Source organism: Coregonus lavaretus (genome assembly GCF_964263955.1).
Source record: "Coregonus lavaretus genome assembly, chromosome: 12".
Taxonomy (NCBI): domain Eukaryota; kingdom Metazoa; phylum Chordata; class Actinopteri; order Salmoniformes; family Salmonidae; genus Coregonus; species Coregonus lavaretus.
Window position 1 is genome coordinate 55,015,011 of NC_139999.1, and position 16,111 is coordinate 55,031,121.

Here is a 16,111-nt window from a genome sequence, read left to right on the forward strand (position 1 = left end):
AATTACAGGCCTCTCTCATCTTTTTAAGTGGGAACACTTGCACAATTGGTGGCTGACTAAATACTTTTTTTCCCCACTGTATATAGTTCCCTCCACATTTGTTCTTCTTTTGGCTCTATACTGAATGACTATGAGGTTAAAGTGCAGACGTCCAGCTATAATTTGAGTGGTGTCTGTCACGTCTCCTCCCGTTGCTCCCCTCCGGCGCTCTGATTCGCCGGTCTACTGAGCCACCAGTCTGAGCGCACCTCCTCGGCAACACAGGAATGGAAACCCAACGCACCCTAATCACCTCCAGCACACCTGCACTTCATCATCACCATTATATAGCCCAGGACTCTTCAGTCAGTGTTGCGTGTAATTGTTAGCGTTGTGTCGTTTACTCGCTCTTTGTTATTCTCTTTCTCATTATTAAGTAAACCTTTACCTTGTTGATTCCTGCATCTGCGTCCTGCCTCTTCATATCCTCAGTATTCATCACAGTGTCACGGATCCCCCCGGTTCTGCTGCTCATTCCGATCACCAGCTCTGGAGGTCTACGTCACCGGTCTTCTAGGCGTCACTGACCTGGATCATTACCACCAATCCCGGACTGTCTTGTCTCATTACGCACACCTGGTTCCCATTTCCCCTGATTTAGTATGTTTATATATGTGCCCTCTGTTCCCCATTGTCCTTGTCGATTATTGTCCGTCGGTCTCATGAGTACCGTGTATTGTGCTTTTGTGATTACGGGTCTCGTCCCGTGTATTGTGTAGAGGTTTACACCTTGTTCTTTTGTTTGGGTTACAACCCTGTGATATATACAGTTGAAGTCGGAAGTTTACATACACTTAGGTTGGAGTCATTAAAACTTGTTTTTCAACCACTCCACAAATTTATTGTTAACAAACTATAGTTTTGGCAAGTTGGTTAGGACATCTACTTTGTGCATGACACAAGTAATTTTTCTAACAATTGTTTACAGACAGATTATTTCACTTATAATTCACTGTATCACAATTCCAGTGGGCCAGAAGTTTACATACACTAAGTTGACTGCAATAGTGGAAAAAGTACTAAATTGTCATACTTCCTAGAGCTGGCTGCCCGGTCAAATTGAGCAATCGGGGGAGAAGGGCCTTGGTCAGGGAGGTGACCAAGAACCCGATGGTCACTCTGACAGAGCTCTAGAGTTCCTCTGTGGAGATGGGAGAACCTTCCAGAAGAACAAACATCTCTGCAGCACTCCACCAATCAGGCCTTTATGGTAGAGTGGCCAGACGGAAGCCACTCCTCAATAAAAGGCACATGACAGCCCACTTGGGAGTTTGCCAAAAGGCACCTAAAGGACTCTCAGACCATGAGAAACAAGATTCTCTGGTCTGATAAAACCAATATTGAACTCTTTGGCCTGAATGTCAAGCATTACGTCTGGAGGAAACCTGGCACCATCCCTACGGTGAAGCGTGGTGGTGGCAGCATCATGCTGTGGGGATGTTTTTCAGCGGCAGGGACTGGGAGACTAGTCAGGATCGAGGGAAAGATTAACGGAGCAAAGTACAGACCGATCCTTGATGAAAACCTGCTCCAGAGCGCTCAGGACCTCAGACTGGGGTGAAGGTTCACCTTCCAACAGGACAACGACCCTAAGCACCCAGCGAAGACAACGCATGAGTGGCTTCGGGACAAGTCTCTGAATGTCCTTGAGTGGCCCAGCCAGAGCCCGGAGTTGAACCCCACCGAACATCTCTGGAGAGACCTGAAAATAGCTGAGCAGCAACGCTCCCCATCCAACCTGAGAGAGCTTGAGAGGATCTGCAGAGAAGAATGGGAGAAACTCTCCAAATACAGGTGTGCCAAGCTTGTAGCGTCATACCCAAGAAGACTCGAGGCTGTAATCACTGCCAAAGGTACTTCAACAAAGTACTGAGTAAAGGGTCTGAATACTTACGTAAATGTGATATTTCAGTTTAAACCAGTTTTTGCTTTGTCATTATGGGGTATTGTGTGTAGAATTTTAGAATAAGGTTGTAACCTAACAAAATGTGGAAAAGGTAAAGGGGTCTGAATACAATAGTTTCTCAATGTATTTGAAAACTCTTTCTAGCGCTCTCCCTTTCGATAACCACTCAGCGTGAAAGGGAACAATGCTATGCTCTGATCCAGTGGAAATGTCATAAAATAGGCCTACCTAATTACTTCTCATCAGTGCTTGACTTGGACTGAAATAGGTTCCGGTACTCATTTTGGGTGCTGGTACTGTTTATATTTAGGTGCAGGAGCTCCACAACACTTTTGAGCTAATATTCTATAAGAGGAACAGGAGCTCAAGCAGTAGACAATTTGAGGTGCTGCCCAAGTCAAGCACTGCTTCTTGTCCCTTGCGCAAATAGCTACAGCTGTATCTGTCCCGAGCTCACTGGCGCTGGAAACTCGCAGAATATTTTATATAATGTTGCAAGTTCGCAAGATCAAGCTTCGGGCCGGACCCAAGTTAATAGTTTCAAGTTCATTGCAAACAGGCCATACATAGCCAATTTGATTTATAGGATATTTTTTTTAAATCAGGATATTTTCTACCTGCAGGCTGCAATGTTTTTATTTGTTGGCTTTATGTAGGCTATTTTTACATAATTGGCAATGGCAATACAAGTTACTTTATAGGTTTGTATCATTTTAATTTAGATGTGACAAGGATTTTGAGATATTAAGACGTTATTATAAATTAAATGAAACTGTTCCACAAAAATGTGCATATGAAAACCATAACTGGCAAGCAGATCGGTAGAAATGGTAAGATAAATTAGCATTCCATATGAGAAAGGTTGCCGACTCCTCGTGTAGCCTATTACCGGCAACTTCAGGAGAGTAATGGCAGAATCTGCGAAAGCCAGCAGGAGCGGGAGGAGAATGGTTCGGTCAGGCTTTTTTTTTCTTCTAGTTATCTAGATCTCTGGCTCCCTCTTGAGTCATTTGTGTCTTATTTCATCAAACAGTAAGCTTAGAGCATCAGACAAGCTCAATGCATATAGCTGATTTTATTAAAACACTTGTTTAAAAATGTGGGTATTATGGTAGCTCAGTCAGTCTGGCACTAGGGCTGTTACGGTGACCATATTACTGCCACACCGGCTGTCACGAGTCATGAAGGCAGTCAAATTCCACGTGACGGTATTAGGCTTCACCAAGCTCTGATGCTGATGATGGTCATTAGTAGCCTACCGAACTTGCTAACTGCCTGGTACTCAGCACTCTATTATCCCTCTAATCACTCTGACATCAATAAAAAATGTAATCGAAAATCTAATCAAACACTTCATGAGAGCCCATGAGCTCATGTTGCGCAACATTTCCATAGGCTATGCAATTGCATGAGAAAACAGAGTGATGGCCTCTATTAAAAATAGGAGGATCCCATCAGCTTTCTATAGGCTAGGCCTACTATATTTATTTATTTCTCAACTTTCCTAACAATAAGCACATTGCTTCTCTTTACAACAGGAGTATAGCCTACCTGGCTGGCATGAAAATGAACCAAGGGAAAAGCGTCCTCCATTCGCTATTTAAGTGCATAGATTACATGTATTTTTTCCCTGTCTCTGTTTCGAGACAGGTGCATGATAATGATCCATTCTAAATCAAAACAAATTTTACACACACACATATATATATATATATATATATATATATATATATATATACACAGTGGGGGAAAAAAGTATTTAGTCAGCCACCAATTGTGCAAGTTCTCCCACTTAAAAAGATGAGAGAGGCCTGTAATTTTCATCATAGGTACACGTCAACTATGACAGACAAATTGAGAAGAAAAAAAATCCAGAAAATCACATTGTAGGATTTTTAATGAATGTATTTGCAAATTATGGTGGAAAATAAGTATTTGGTCACCTACAAACAAGCAAGATTTCTGGCTCTCACAGACCTGTAACTTCTTCTTTAAGAGGCTCCTCTGTCCTCCACTCGTTACCTGTCTTAATGGCACCTGTTTGAACTTGTTATCAGTATAAAAGACACCTGTCCACAACCTCAAACAGTCACACTCCAAACTCCACTATGGCCAAGACCAAAGAGCTGTCAAAGGACACCAGAAACAAAATTGTAGACCTGCACCAGGCTGGGAAGACTGAATCTGCAATAGGTAAGCAGCTTGGTTTGAAGAAATCAACTGTGGGAGCAATTATTAGGAAATGGAAGACATACAAGACCACTGATAATCTCCCTCGATCTGGGGCTCCACGCAAGATCTCACCCCGTGGGGTCAAAATGATCACAAGAACGGTGAGCAAAAATCCCAGAACCACACAGGGGGACCTAGTGAATGACCTGCAGAGAGCTGGGACCAAAGTAACAAAGCCTACCATCAGTAACACACTACGCCGCCAGGGACTCAAATCCTGCAGTGCAAGACGTGTCCCCCTGCTTAAGCCAGTACATGTCCAGGCCCGTCTGAAGTTTGCTAGAGTGCATTTGGATGATCCAGAAGAGGATTGGGAGAATGTCATATGGTCAGATGAAACCAAAATAGAACTTTTTGGTAAAAACTCAACTCGTCGTGTTTGGAGGACAAAGAATGCTGAGTTGCATCCAAAGAACACCATACCTACTGTGAAGCATGGGGGTGGAAACATCATGCTTTGGGGCTGTTTTTCTGCAAAGGGACCAGGACGACTGATCCGTGTAAAGGAAAGAATGAATGAGGCCATGTACCGTGAGATTTTGAGTGAAAACAGCAAGGGCATTGAAGATGAAACGTGGCTGGGTCTTTCAGCATGACAATGATCCCAAACACACCGCCCGGGCAACGAAGGAGTGGCTTCGTAAGAAGCATTTCAAGGTCCTGGAGTGGCCTAGCCAGTCTCCAGATCTCAACCCCATAGAAAATCTTTGGAGGGAGTTGAAAGTCCGTGTTGCCCAGCGACAGCCCCAAAACATCACTGCTCTAGAGGAGATCTGCATGGAGGAATGGGCCAAAATACCAGCAACAGTGTATTAAAAACTTGTGAAGACTTACAGAAAACGTTTGACCTGTGTCATTGCCAACAAAGGGTATATAACAAAGTATTGAGAAACTTTTGTTATTGACCAAATACTTATTTTCCACCATAATTCATTAAAAATCCTACAATGTGATTTTCTTGAATTTTTTTTCTCATTTTGTCTGTCATAGTTGACGTGTACCTATGATGACAATTAAAGGCCTCTCTCATATTTTTAAGTGGGAGAACTTGCACAATTGGTGGCTGACTAAATACTTTTTTCCCCCACTGTATATATTATTTAGTATATGTAAAGACAAGATTAAATCAAGAATAGTCTGATAGGTGACAATATTAGCCTATCACTTGTGAATGATGCCCAGGGTAAAGCAAGAAACAATGCCTTTTTTTGTTGTTGACTTTTCCGAATCATAGTCGCACACCTGATGTAGCCTAGCCCATAGGCCTGTATGTCTTGATAAGGTTTTTAACTAAAGTGGCCAAATGACTTCTTAAAATTAAGCACATTAATCCGCTTTACAAGGGGTGTAGAGCCTAACTGGCATTCATAAGCAGCGCGTGAGTTTCAAGTTTGGGGAAGATCATTTTCACCATAGATTTTACCTTCATAACAAAAGCATTACATGCATAATCGCATTTGTAGTTACTTTTGATAATGGTGTTTCCCCCTAATGGGACATTCGTGCTTAAAGCCTACTGCCATGTGCGCATTGCTGCGCTTATAATGTGAAGAACTAGCCTAATAGTTTATCAACATTTTAAGCTAAAAGTTCTGATCTGTTGCGTCAGCCTCATTGCGAAAAAAAGTTTTTTTGATGCTAGTGGTTGTATTAATTTGGGATCTATCGCATCCCACAATTATCCCAGACTATGTTTGGAATATTTATTTCTCGCACAGAATAGGTCAACTTTTGTACTATGGGGGATAGTAGATTGACATAGGCTAGTGTTTTTGCAGTTTGTTAAGCTTACTCATCTTGTTGGCTGACAAAAAGTAAATGTGGACAGTTCTTCCAACATTTTCAATATGCACCTCGGAATTGGATAAGGACACGCGCAGTTGCATCCCCAATATGTACACAGGGAGATGGGAATTATAATTATTATATTCAGCCCAAGGGCACAATGGCCACTGGCCGCAAAAGGCATGGATTTTTTTAGGGGGCATTACGGCCACACAAAAGGGATGCCACCGGAAAATTTGAGGCATTATCAGGTGCTTGTCAAATTGTGAATGAGAGACTGATGAAGTGTGTACAGCCTGCGCAAAACACAAAGCAGAGCTCATGCCTTTCATGCAACTTTTTTCAAATCATCATTAGAGTTGCATTATGCAGCCTTACAATGTATTAAAAATCAAAACATATAGCCCAACGTTTGTAGAACAACTAAAGTTACATTAATAACTAAATTAAGCATATACCTATTTATTTGTTAACTGCTCAACACAGAATAGCCGCATGTGCACACTCCCTCAAATCGTTTGGAGAAAATATCCTTTCTATTTTTTTCAGCTTTGTTCAATTGTATTCTTCATCCTATAAAATAATATAAAATAATGACACGGAATTCAAAGCAAATCTTGTCTGCTAAATGAACTAGTGTAGCCCACAGTCATATGGCATAGCCAGATGAGGACCTAACACCTAACAGCCAGATAAGGACAACTCAGAGTATGCTCTTCTGTTCTTCTGAAATAGACTACATTTTCTTCATATCATGTTTTTTTTGAGAGATTTAGGCTATATTACATGGATTTATTGGTCTGCATCAGTGGCTTGTAGGCTATGTGTGGAAGCCAGGAGATGCTAAATGTGTTTATGTTAGTTAACGGTCAATTACCGTAAGACCGGCAGTTATTTGCTTGACAATCACCAGCTGACGAAATTTCGTGACCGCCACAGCCCTATCTGGCACTGGCAATTTTTTCATAGCTGTCCAATACTTGCTTCCTCTGTCCTCAATTGCATTTCCTTGATTCGTTGCATCCCCTCTCCTCGTCTTCTTCTCAAAACCCATTGGATGAGAAGGTCAGAGGTCCCTCCCCTCTTCTTATTCAATGGGTTTTGAGAAGGAGGCGAGGAGAGAGGGCGTGAGGAATGAAGGAAATGCAATTGAGATGCTCCCCTTGTTACCGCCATTCCTCACCTCCACCTCAAAGCACATTAGGGGAGAGGAGGGAAGGTTCCTCCCCTCAGGCTCCAATGCACGTTCAAGGAGAGGCAAGGAGTGGAGAAAAAAGGACAGAGGAAGCAAGATGTGATGTCTAGTTCACACATAAAGGGAAAGGGAAAAGGGGATACCTAGTCAGTGGTACAACTGAATGCATTCAACTGAAATGTGTCTTCCACATTTAACCCAACCCCTCTGAATCAGAGAGGTGCGGAGGGCTGCCTTAACACACACACACACACACACACACTGCTTGAAGAGTTCACTGATAATAATGATTTCATTATTGGTTATTATTATTGTCAATGATTTTGTTGACAGAACCCATTGTATTATATTATTGTATAAAATTACTATATAAACTATTACAAAATATAGAAATGCTGTTGTTTATCTTTTTCATTCTTCTGGAAGGTTTAGTTTAGACTATAAATGATAGAGAGGTTGACTAAAGCACAAACAGACCTGGCATACTAGGCATGACAAAGAACCATTTTGAATGATATGTAGATGTTTTGTTTTTGCTAGGAGTTATGGTCTCATTGTGCCTATCTAGACTCTTATTCCTGCAACTACACATGTGAAGCTGCAAAGAAAATCATAGTTAAATGTATATCAAACCATTTTGAAATGTTGACCTTGATGTCACACATTGGCCCCTTTATTTATAGAAAGACCCATATGACTGATATGGGGCACAGTGTTAAAGCCACCGTGCCACCATCTTGTGTAGAAAATATTTTGGAAAGTATAGAAATGTATTCATGTTTATATTCGTTTTGCCACATTTATTCTATTAGAGACACCTTAATACTTTTTTTTTTTTGTGAGCTAAACATAAAAATTAAAAATATAAACATTTTCCTTAAAGTAATTTATTTTTAGATTACTAATGTTAATGTCCCCACTACAACAGAAAACATACTTAAATACATGTCATTTTTTTCTTGTAAACATTTAATTGAAATATTGTAGAATACCATGAATTCTTATGGAGGACTGCTCCTACTGGGGAGTGCCAATATGGCCGACCGGTGGCTTCAAAGCCTCTAAATGGCCAATACATAGCATCAGCAATCCAGGGTTTATATAAATCATTGGCTGTGAAGTGCAGAGCCTGAGCTCTGATGTAATTTATAGCATTTTACGGAACAGCCACTGCATTCCAATTTAGGCACTTATCAGTGCCCAAATCTGCCATTTTCAACCTGTATACGGGTAAAAGTGTAAAGAGCTACAGGTCCAATATGTAACTTTGTAGACGACCCGACCAACTTCACATAGAAACGTGAGTTATAGATCTGTCATTCTCATTGAAAGCAAGTCTGATAAGTGCTAAATCCGTTCTAAGAGCACTATTTCTAGGCTTCCCGTTCGTAAGCTACGCTTTTGCGTCTTTAGTTTCGGTTTTCTACACCATTTTCAAACAACTGAAAATTCAATATTTTTGGTTATGGAAAGATATTTCACAGCAGTTTAGATTGTAAAAAAAAAATGTTTTTTGGTTTTATATATTTTTTAGTCATTTAGCAGACGCTCTTATCCAGAGCGACTTACAGTTAGTGAATACCTTTTATTTATTTTATTTTTTTATACTGGCCCCCCGTGGGAATCAAACCCAAAAAATTTGATTGCATCGCAGTGCTAACTGTGCCACTAGAGATCCTGGTTCGAATCCAGGCTCTGTCGCAGCCGGCCGCGACCGGGAGACTCATGGGCGGCGCACAATTGCCCCAGCATTGTCCAGGGTAGGGGAGGGAATGGCCGGCAGGGATGTAGCTCAGTTGATAGAGCAACTGTAAGTTGATAGAGCATGATAGAATTTTAGACCCACAACCCTGGCGTTGCAAACGCCATGCTCTATCAACTGAGCTACATCCCTGCCGGCCATTCCCTCCCCTACCCTGGACAACGCTGGGGCAATTGTGCGCCGCCCATGAGTCTCCCGGTCGCGGCCGGCTGCGACAGAGCCTGGATTCGAACCAGGATCTCTAGTGGCACAGTTAGCACTGCGATGCAGTGCCTTAGACCACTGCGCCACTCGGGAGACTCAGGAGACTCTCTACACTATACATTGCTTGTTTTGTCACAAATTGAAATTAGGCAAGCATGATAGAATTTTAGCAACCAGATAATGGCAGAGCAATTTCTATATACTGCGCCTTTAACCAGGGTTTAACAGTCTACCAATTAAAACCTGAAATCAACCAATTTATTTCATGCAAAGGCTGAGACTTATTGTGGGACACCTCCACTTGATCAAGGTTTTTTAACTTTTTTCTCATCTAAACAAAAAGAGTGCTTTTCATCATTCAACATTTGCTGTTATTCACATCCATTTATTTTTCAGAAATGATGAGGTATCTTGAACTTTGACTGTTACACACTAAACCACCATGGTTCTACAGTGAGCGCCATTTTTGGTGTTTTGGCTCTGTACTCCAGCACTTTGGATTTGAGATTTTACAAATACTATGAGGTTAAAGTGAAGACTGTCAGCTTTAATTTGAGGGTATTTTCATCCACATCGGGTGAACTGTTTAGAAATGACAGTATGTTTCACTTTGTCATTATGTGTAGAGGGGTGAGAGAAAACATATATTTAATCCATTTTGAATTCAGGCTGTAACACAACAAAATGTGGAATAAGTCAAGGGGTGTGAATACTTTCTGAAGGCACTGTATATACCCTACTATGTCAAATTAGTATGCAAAATGCCTTCTCAGCACTTCTCAGCTTTCACTTTGCAAAATAAATACTGCCGTGTGTATCAATCACTCTCTTGGCCAGAGCCTGCATTTCAAGTAGGATCTCCTCATTTTCCTCTGTAAAGGAGGAACCTCTTCATAAAGGGACTCCCTTAGTCGCCAGCCAGGAGACGCGGTGGGTTCACAGCCTTAACGAGGCTCTTGTTTCGGGATCAACGATAACACGGTTACCATGGCTACGGCACTTTTTTCATTCTCATATTGCATTACAAATGGTTTTGCAGAAAGAAAGATTTACTTTTTTTCAATAGATGTGCAGTACAATATCGTCAACTACTCAATACTATTCATCTGTGATTGGACATAAATCTGAGGGTAAGTGTTGATCAGACCTTGGAGCTCACTCGGGTGGGGGGGAATATTTTTCTTACTGAAATGTTGTTTAACCTTTTCACACCTACCAACCTACCAACACACTGCAGCGTACGCTCAAACCAGTGTGATTAGAACGCTTATTTAGAACGTCCAGTTTCGATTGACGCAACAGTCAGCATTTGAGCTAGCCACACTGTTATTTCACAGAAACATTTTGCACAAACACAGTCCTTACAAAGTTATGTCCTGAATGTGACCAGTTTATGGATGCAATGTTCAGACATTCACAGAAGTAGCGACAGCATAACACAATCATCCAAACCGGAAAATGTAGGCTCCATTAGTCCTAGCACTAACTGAGGAAAGATTGACGTAACACAAGCGGTCATATTTAGATAACTCTCGGCTAACAGAAACCACAATATGAATTAGCTAATAGCAATTACTATTTATAGTTCATCACATCACGGGTGAGCTCACCATTGATCGAAATAATTGAGTAAAACACTTTCTAGAAATCGAAAGTAATCCGACGATGGGTAGTTTGTGCGCGCCGCCATGTTTGTTTTTCCGCATCAACCAAAGATAATAAGAGGAGACAAGATGAGTTTGGTCTGTTTGCAGTATGCATGTTGAAGAAGGTGTGTCGTCTACAATCATTCACTTCCCTTCATTCACATCCAGAAGCTTACCCTTCACCTCATTATAACATATTTGGTCTGACAGACGTTTACGTGATACCCAGAATGCATTGTATAATGTCAACAAACATGGCGCCACACATAGCTTAGCATTAGCTCATTATAATCAGTAGAACCTTCAGAAAAGTATTTCACACACATCATAGGTGTCCATTACAATGTATGCAATAATCGGAATGCATTATTTGTCACTAGTACTTGAAAACGTGAATAAAACTGTAAATACATTATGCTCCATACATACTGTATGCTACAGTAGAAACAACAACACAATATACAGGCACTTACTTTGATAGGAACGCACACGTCCAAAGTTATTATTTGTAAGGAAAACAACAAGGAAGTCAATGTGAGCACCAGCCAGAAAATGTTCCAATTAGTGCAAGACTGTGCAAATGTCTGCATACTTGATCTGCGGAAACATTGGTGAAGTGCTTGGGCTCTCCTTGAAGAGAGAAGTTTGTCCGGTTCGGTAAAGCCACAAATATAAATTGTCCGCAACAGTGAAATTGGCTACTTCAAAGTGAATTAATGAGGAGGCGGAACACACCTCAATTCAAACTGTTGTTAGAAAATAAAACTTGTTGGAAAATAATTTGAAATTGACAAATTGAAACATAGCCTATAGATAATTAGCAGGCAGCGCGTGTTAACTGTCCTGTTGGGTAACAATCACATTTTGGAACAGTGAGTGCATTCTGACATCACGTGCATAAAACAACTCACGCTGGGGCGACCGTTAGAGATATTTGGAACTCACATGTTAAAAGGCATTAAAGTGATTACCAGACAAGTAATTGATCAAAATCTATGTAATGTGAAAGAAAGCTTGGCTTCATACAGCATTGCACTTGCTTTATCTTAAGTGTTATTCTCTTCACTGCAAAACCATTTGTAATGAAATATGAGAATGAAAAGGTGCTGTTGCCACGGTAACCATGTTATCATTGCTTTTGAGACCAGAGCCTCCATAAGGCTGTGAACTAGGGCTGTGCCGACATGGCCATACTCGTATTTGTAATCGTATCCGTAAATGACAGTTGATAGTCGGTTCGGATGATACTCGTGATCCGAAAAAAATTGAAGTGTTTTAATATGCCTAAATAGATGTTGGCAAAATACCTCCCTGCATGTTCTCACTGCAAAAAAGCTGCAGATTAGGAGCAGAGCGCGGAGAGGTAGGTGGGTGTGTCTGTGTGTCTGTGTGTGTGTGTGTGTGTGTGTGTGTGTAGGTGTCCTCAATTTGCAGCGGGCAGCCAAATGTGCTGTCACTCAGTCAGAATGCGCAATAGCGTTTCAACTTTTTCCCCTACCCTTGCCCCAATTGTTAGATATTATGCATACTGATACACTACATGCTCGTTGAACATCTCATTCCAAAATCATTGGCATTAATATGGAGTTGGTCCCCCCTTTGCTGCTATAACAGCCTCCACTCTTCTGGGAAGGCTTTCCACTAGATGTTGGAACATTGCTAATGGGACTTGCTTCCATTCAGCCACAAGAGCATTAGTGAGGTCGGGCACTGATGTTGGGCGATTAGGCCCGCAGTCGGCGTTCCAATTATTCCCAAAGGTGTTCGATGGGGTTGCGGTCAGGGCTCTGTGCAGGCCAGTCAAGTTCTTCCACACCGATCTCGACAAACCATTTCTGTATGGACCTCGCTTGAAATTCGCTACTCGATTGTGGGACCTTACAGATAATTGTATGTGTGGGGTACAGATATGGTGTCGTCATTCAAAAATCATGTTAACCACTATTATTGAACACATAATGAGTCAATGCAACTTGTTATGCAATTTGTTAAACACATCTTTAATCCTGAACTTATTTAGGCTTGCCATAACAAAGGGGTTGAATACTTTCAGCTTTCAATTTTTTATTAATTTCAAAAATAATATATACAAAATAAATTCCACTTTGACATTATGGGGTATTGTGTGTAGATCAGTGACACAAAATCTCAATTTAATCTATTTTAAATTCAGGCTGTCACACAACTAATTGTGGGAAAAGTTAAAGGGTGTGAATACTTTCTGAAGGCACTGTAAGTATTGGCCCTTGGTTGCACAGGTGACAGTGGAATAGGTAATGGGTGACTTTCATTCCTCACATCTCCGGGTTGGGCCGTTTAATTGTGGCAATCTGTCAGAAGTAGCTGTGCTGTCCCTTCTATAACCTTAGTGTTCCGCTCCTTCAATATCTTTAAGTGGTTGACAGATTGGAGCAGGTCAAGTGCCAACTCAAAGGACAGGAGACTTGAGTCGGTGTAATTAGAAAATAAGGGGATGGATTTAATTAGGCTGCCAATGTTATTACACCGCAACTTTACATTTTGCATTTGAGTTTTAAACAAAATATATGACACTAGATTCTGAAAGTAAGCTACACAACAAAAGTATATGGACACCCATTCTATTTAGTGGATCAGGCTATTTCAGCCACACCCGTTGCTGACAGGTGAATAAAATCGAGCACACCGCCATGCAGTCTCCATAGACAAACATTGGCAGTAGAATGGCCCGTACTGAAGAGCTCAGTGACTTTCAACTTGGCACCGTCATAGGATGCCACCTTTCCAACAAGTCAGTTTCGCGTATTTCTGCCCTGCTAGAGCTGCCCCGGTCAACTGTAAGTGCTGTTATTGTGAAGTGGAAACGTCTAGGAGCAACAACGTCTCAGCCGCAAAGTTGTAGGCGACACAAGCTCACAGAACGGGACCGCCGAGTGCTGAAGTGCGTAGCATGTAAAAATCGTCTGTTCTCGGTTGCAACACTCACTACCGAGTTCCAAACTGCCTCTAGAAGCAACGTCAGCACAAGAACTGTTCATTGGGATCTTCATGAAATGCGTTTCCATGGCCGAGCAGCCGCACACAGGCCTAAGATCACCATGCGCAATGCCTAATGCTCTTGTGGCTGAATGGAAGCAAGTCCCCGCAGCAATGTTCCAACATCTAGTGGAAGCCTTCCCAGAAGAGTGGAGGCTGTTATAGCAGCAAAGGGGGGACCAATCCATATTAAGGCCCATGATTTTGCAATGAGATGTTCAACGACCATGTGTATGTGTTTGTCAGAATTGGTCATTGAGGTGGTCATGTGTACGACAGTCCAATTAATGCATTACAAGTTGACTACCAGGCCATTGGAAAGTCTTAATACCATACTAATGATAGCTAAGTATCTAGGTTTCAAGAGAACTGGTGAAGGACTAACATTGATCCTGTCAGTGCAGCAGTTATTGTACTGTACCATAGAGCAAAATCCAAATGGACCCAATTTGAATTTGAAAGCAATTAAATGGGAGCATGATTCAATAAACGTTTCCTTTTTATGCAGTAAGCAGACCTATATTTGTTTGTCTACTGCCTGCATACAGGAGGATTTTATTCTTAAAACTGGAAGAATAAATCTGTCGGAGACAGTCTACCTACCACTTGTAGAGTACTCAAAACCATTCAACGATACAAAATCATGTTAAGATTCATTGAGTACAGGAAAAAGGTATGTTATGATACGCACGCACACACACACACTACATTCATCCTGCAATACGGATTTGATTGAATTCACCCTCTGGAAGTGATAAATGAGCAATGAAAATCGAATTTGAAGAAGTGTAATCTATGTGTATCTGAAGGGTTTACCCTGAACCAGGCCTTAGGATAATGTATGTATGACGACTATTGATCTGCTCGGAAAGTATTTATATGAACTGAACTGTACAGGACCTGAAAACAACTATAGCATGTTGCCTCTGGTAATGGTGAACCGCTAGAATCCTTAATGGACAATGTTCAAAATGATGTTGTAAAATTGACTACCATCAACAGATCTTTTAAATCTAAGGGTTTACTCATTTCAAGCTTGAGGGAAGGGGTTTGTATGGTAATGGGAGGGGATAATTGCAATGCTTGGAATTACCATTTACCTGTCATGCACCCAGACAGTCTCAGTAAGATTTATGGACACTTGTGGAGTCTCAGTAAGTAGCTTACCATGCTTGTCTAGCTGCATGGGTTAGCTGCTGTGACTCAACATTCAAAGACACCATAGCTCCAAACCAAAAGCACAATATTGCAACTAATCATTCATGTGTAACAAACAAAGTTCCATAATAATGCATGTAAATTATGTTATTGGGGCAGTTATTTGTTATAGTTATAAAGCCATTTCATTATTGAAAATATAAAACACATTTCTGTCTGTTATTTACGTTGACATTTTAGTAATTTAGCAGACGCTCTTATCCAGAGCGATTTACAGTTAGTGAGTGCAGGCCCCTCATGGGAAACGAACCCACAACCCTGGCGTTGCAAGCGCCATGCTCTACCAACTGAGCTACACGGGTCCACATTTCATTTAAATTAACTTAAAAACAAAAACATGTATCTAGAAAATGCCATTAGGTTGACATTTTGCACAATGCACCTGTGGCTATATAGCCTATTGAAATAATGGACGCAAATGGGGAATTTTGCACAATGCCCCTGCGGTCATTAAAAATTCAAGTCACATACAGACATCTGTTCACAGACACTATGGTGGCACCCAGCAATCCAGCAAGCATGCAGGCGTTACCATGTAGCACACGATACAGTAGCAGCGCGCATCCTACCTTGCACGACCACCACCTCGGTATTGAAAGACACCTCTTTATTTGAATAGCTCGGCGTGGGTTCATCTCCCTCGAACAGTTGGTTCACCTCGCCCTGGATGTCTGACACGTCGCTCTTGGAAAAGGCGGTCACTGTAAACCTCTGGCTCATGGTGTCGCCGGTGGTACCTCACAACGTTGAGACAAGCGGCTGGTCTCCTGCCTTGGCGGCGACCCGGTGGAGGAATTCACCGAGGATGCAGATGCAGACAGACACTCCTGTCAGCTATTAAGAGGGCTGTTCACCGACCCAAGTGATTGTCACCAGTATTATTGAACAGCAACAGCAAGTTTCCCTCTGTCTTATATTTGGAAACCGCGGCGTTTAGTTCGTTTATATGAGATATTGAATGATGAGAAAGCTATCACATCACATCAACCAGTGTCTGGAAACGGTTGCGCATCTGGGTCCTAGAGGCGGTTGGTCATCCTCCAAGATGTAGGATAGATAATAGCCCAAAGCCCGGCAGATGGCGATATTGAGTCGTTCAATACACTCAT

General features: G+C 41.6%; 1 protein-coding gene across 3 annotated transcripts in view; it reads right to left on the reverse strand.

Moving 5' to 3' along the window:
• Window positions 1-15,722, reverse strand: part of LOC311138416 (solute carrier family 12 member 5-like) — a gene marked incomplete at both ends in the record, with an annotated part of 278,124 nt that extends 262,402 nt beyond the window's left edge. For 2 of the 3 annotated variants that reach the window (XM_084173094.1, XM_084173092.1), the window contains one exon: window positions 15,572-15,722. In XM_084173094.1, the coding sequence (XP_084029220.1) occupies window positions 15,572-15,722 (151 nt within the window). Of the gene's footprint in view, window positions 1-15,544 lie in introns of all 3 variants that reach the window. The other variant, XM_084173093.1, reaches the window with a different exon arrangement.
• Between the last annotated feature and the right edge of the window lie 389 nt (window positions 15,723-16,111).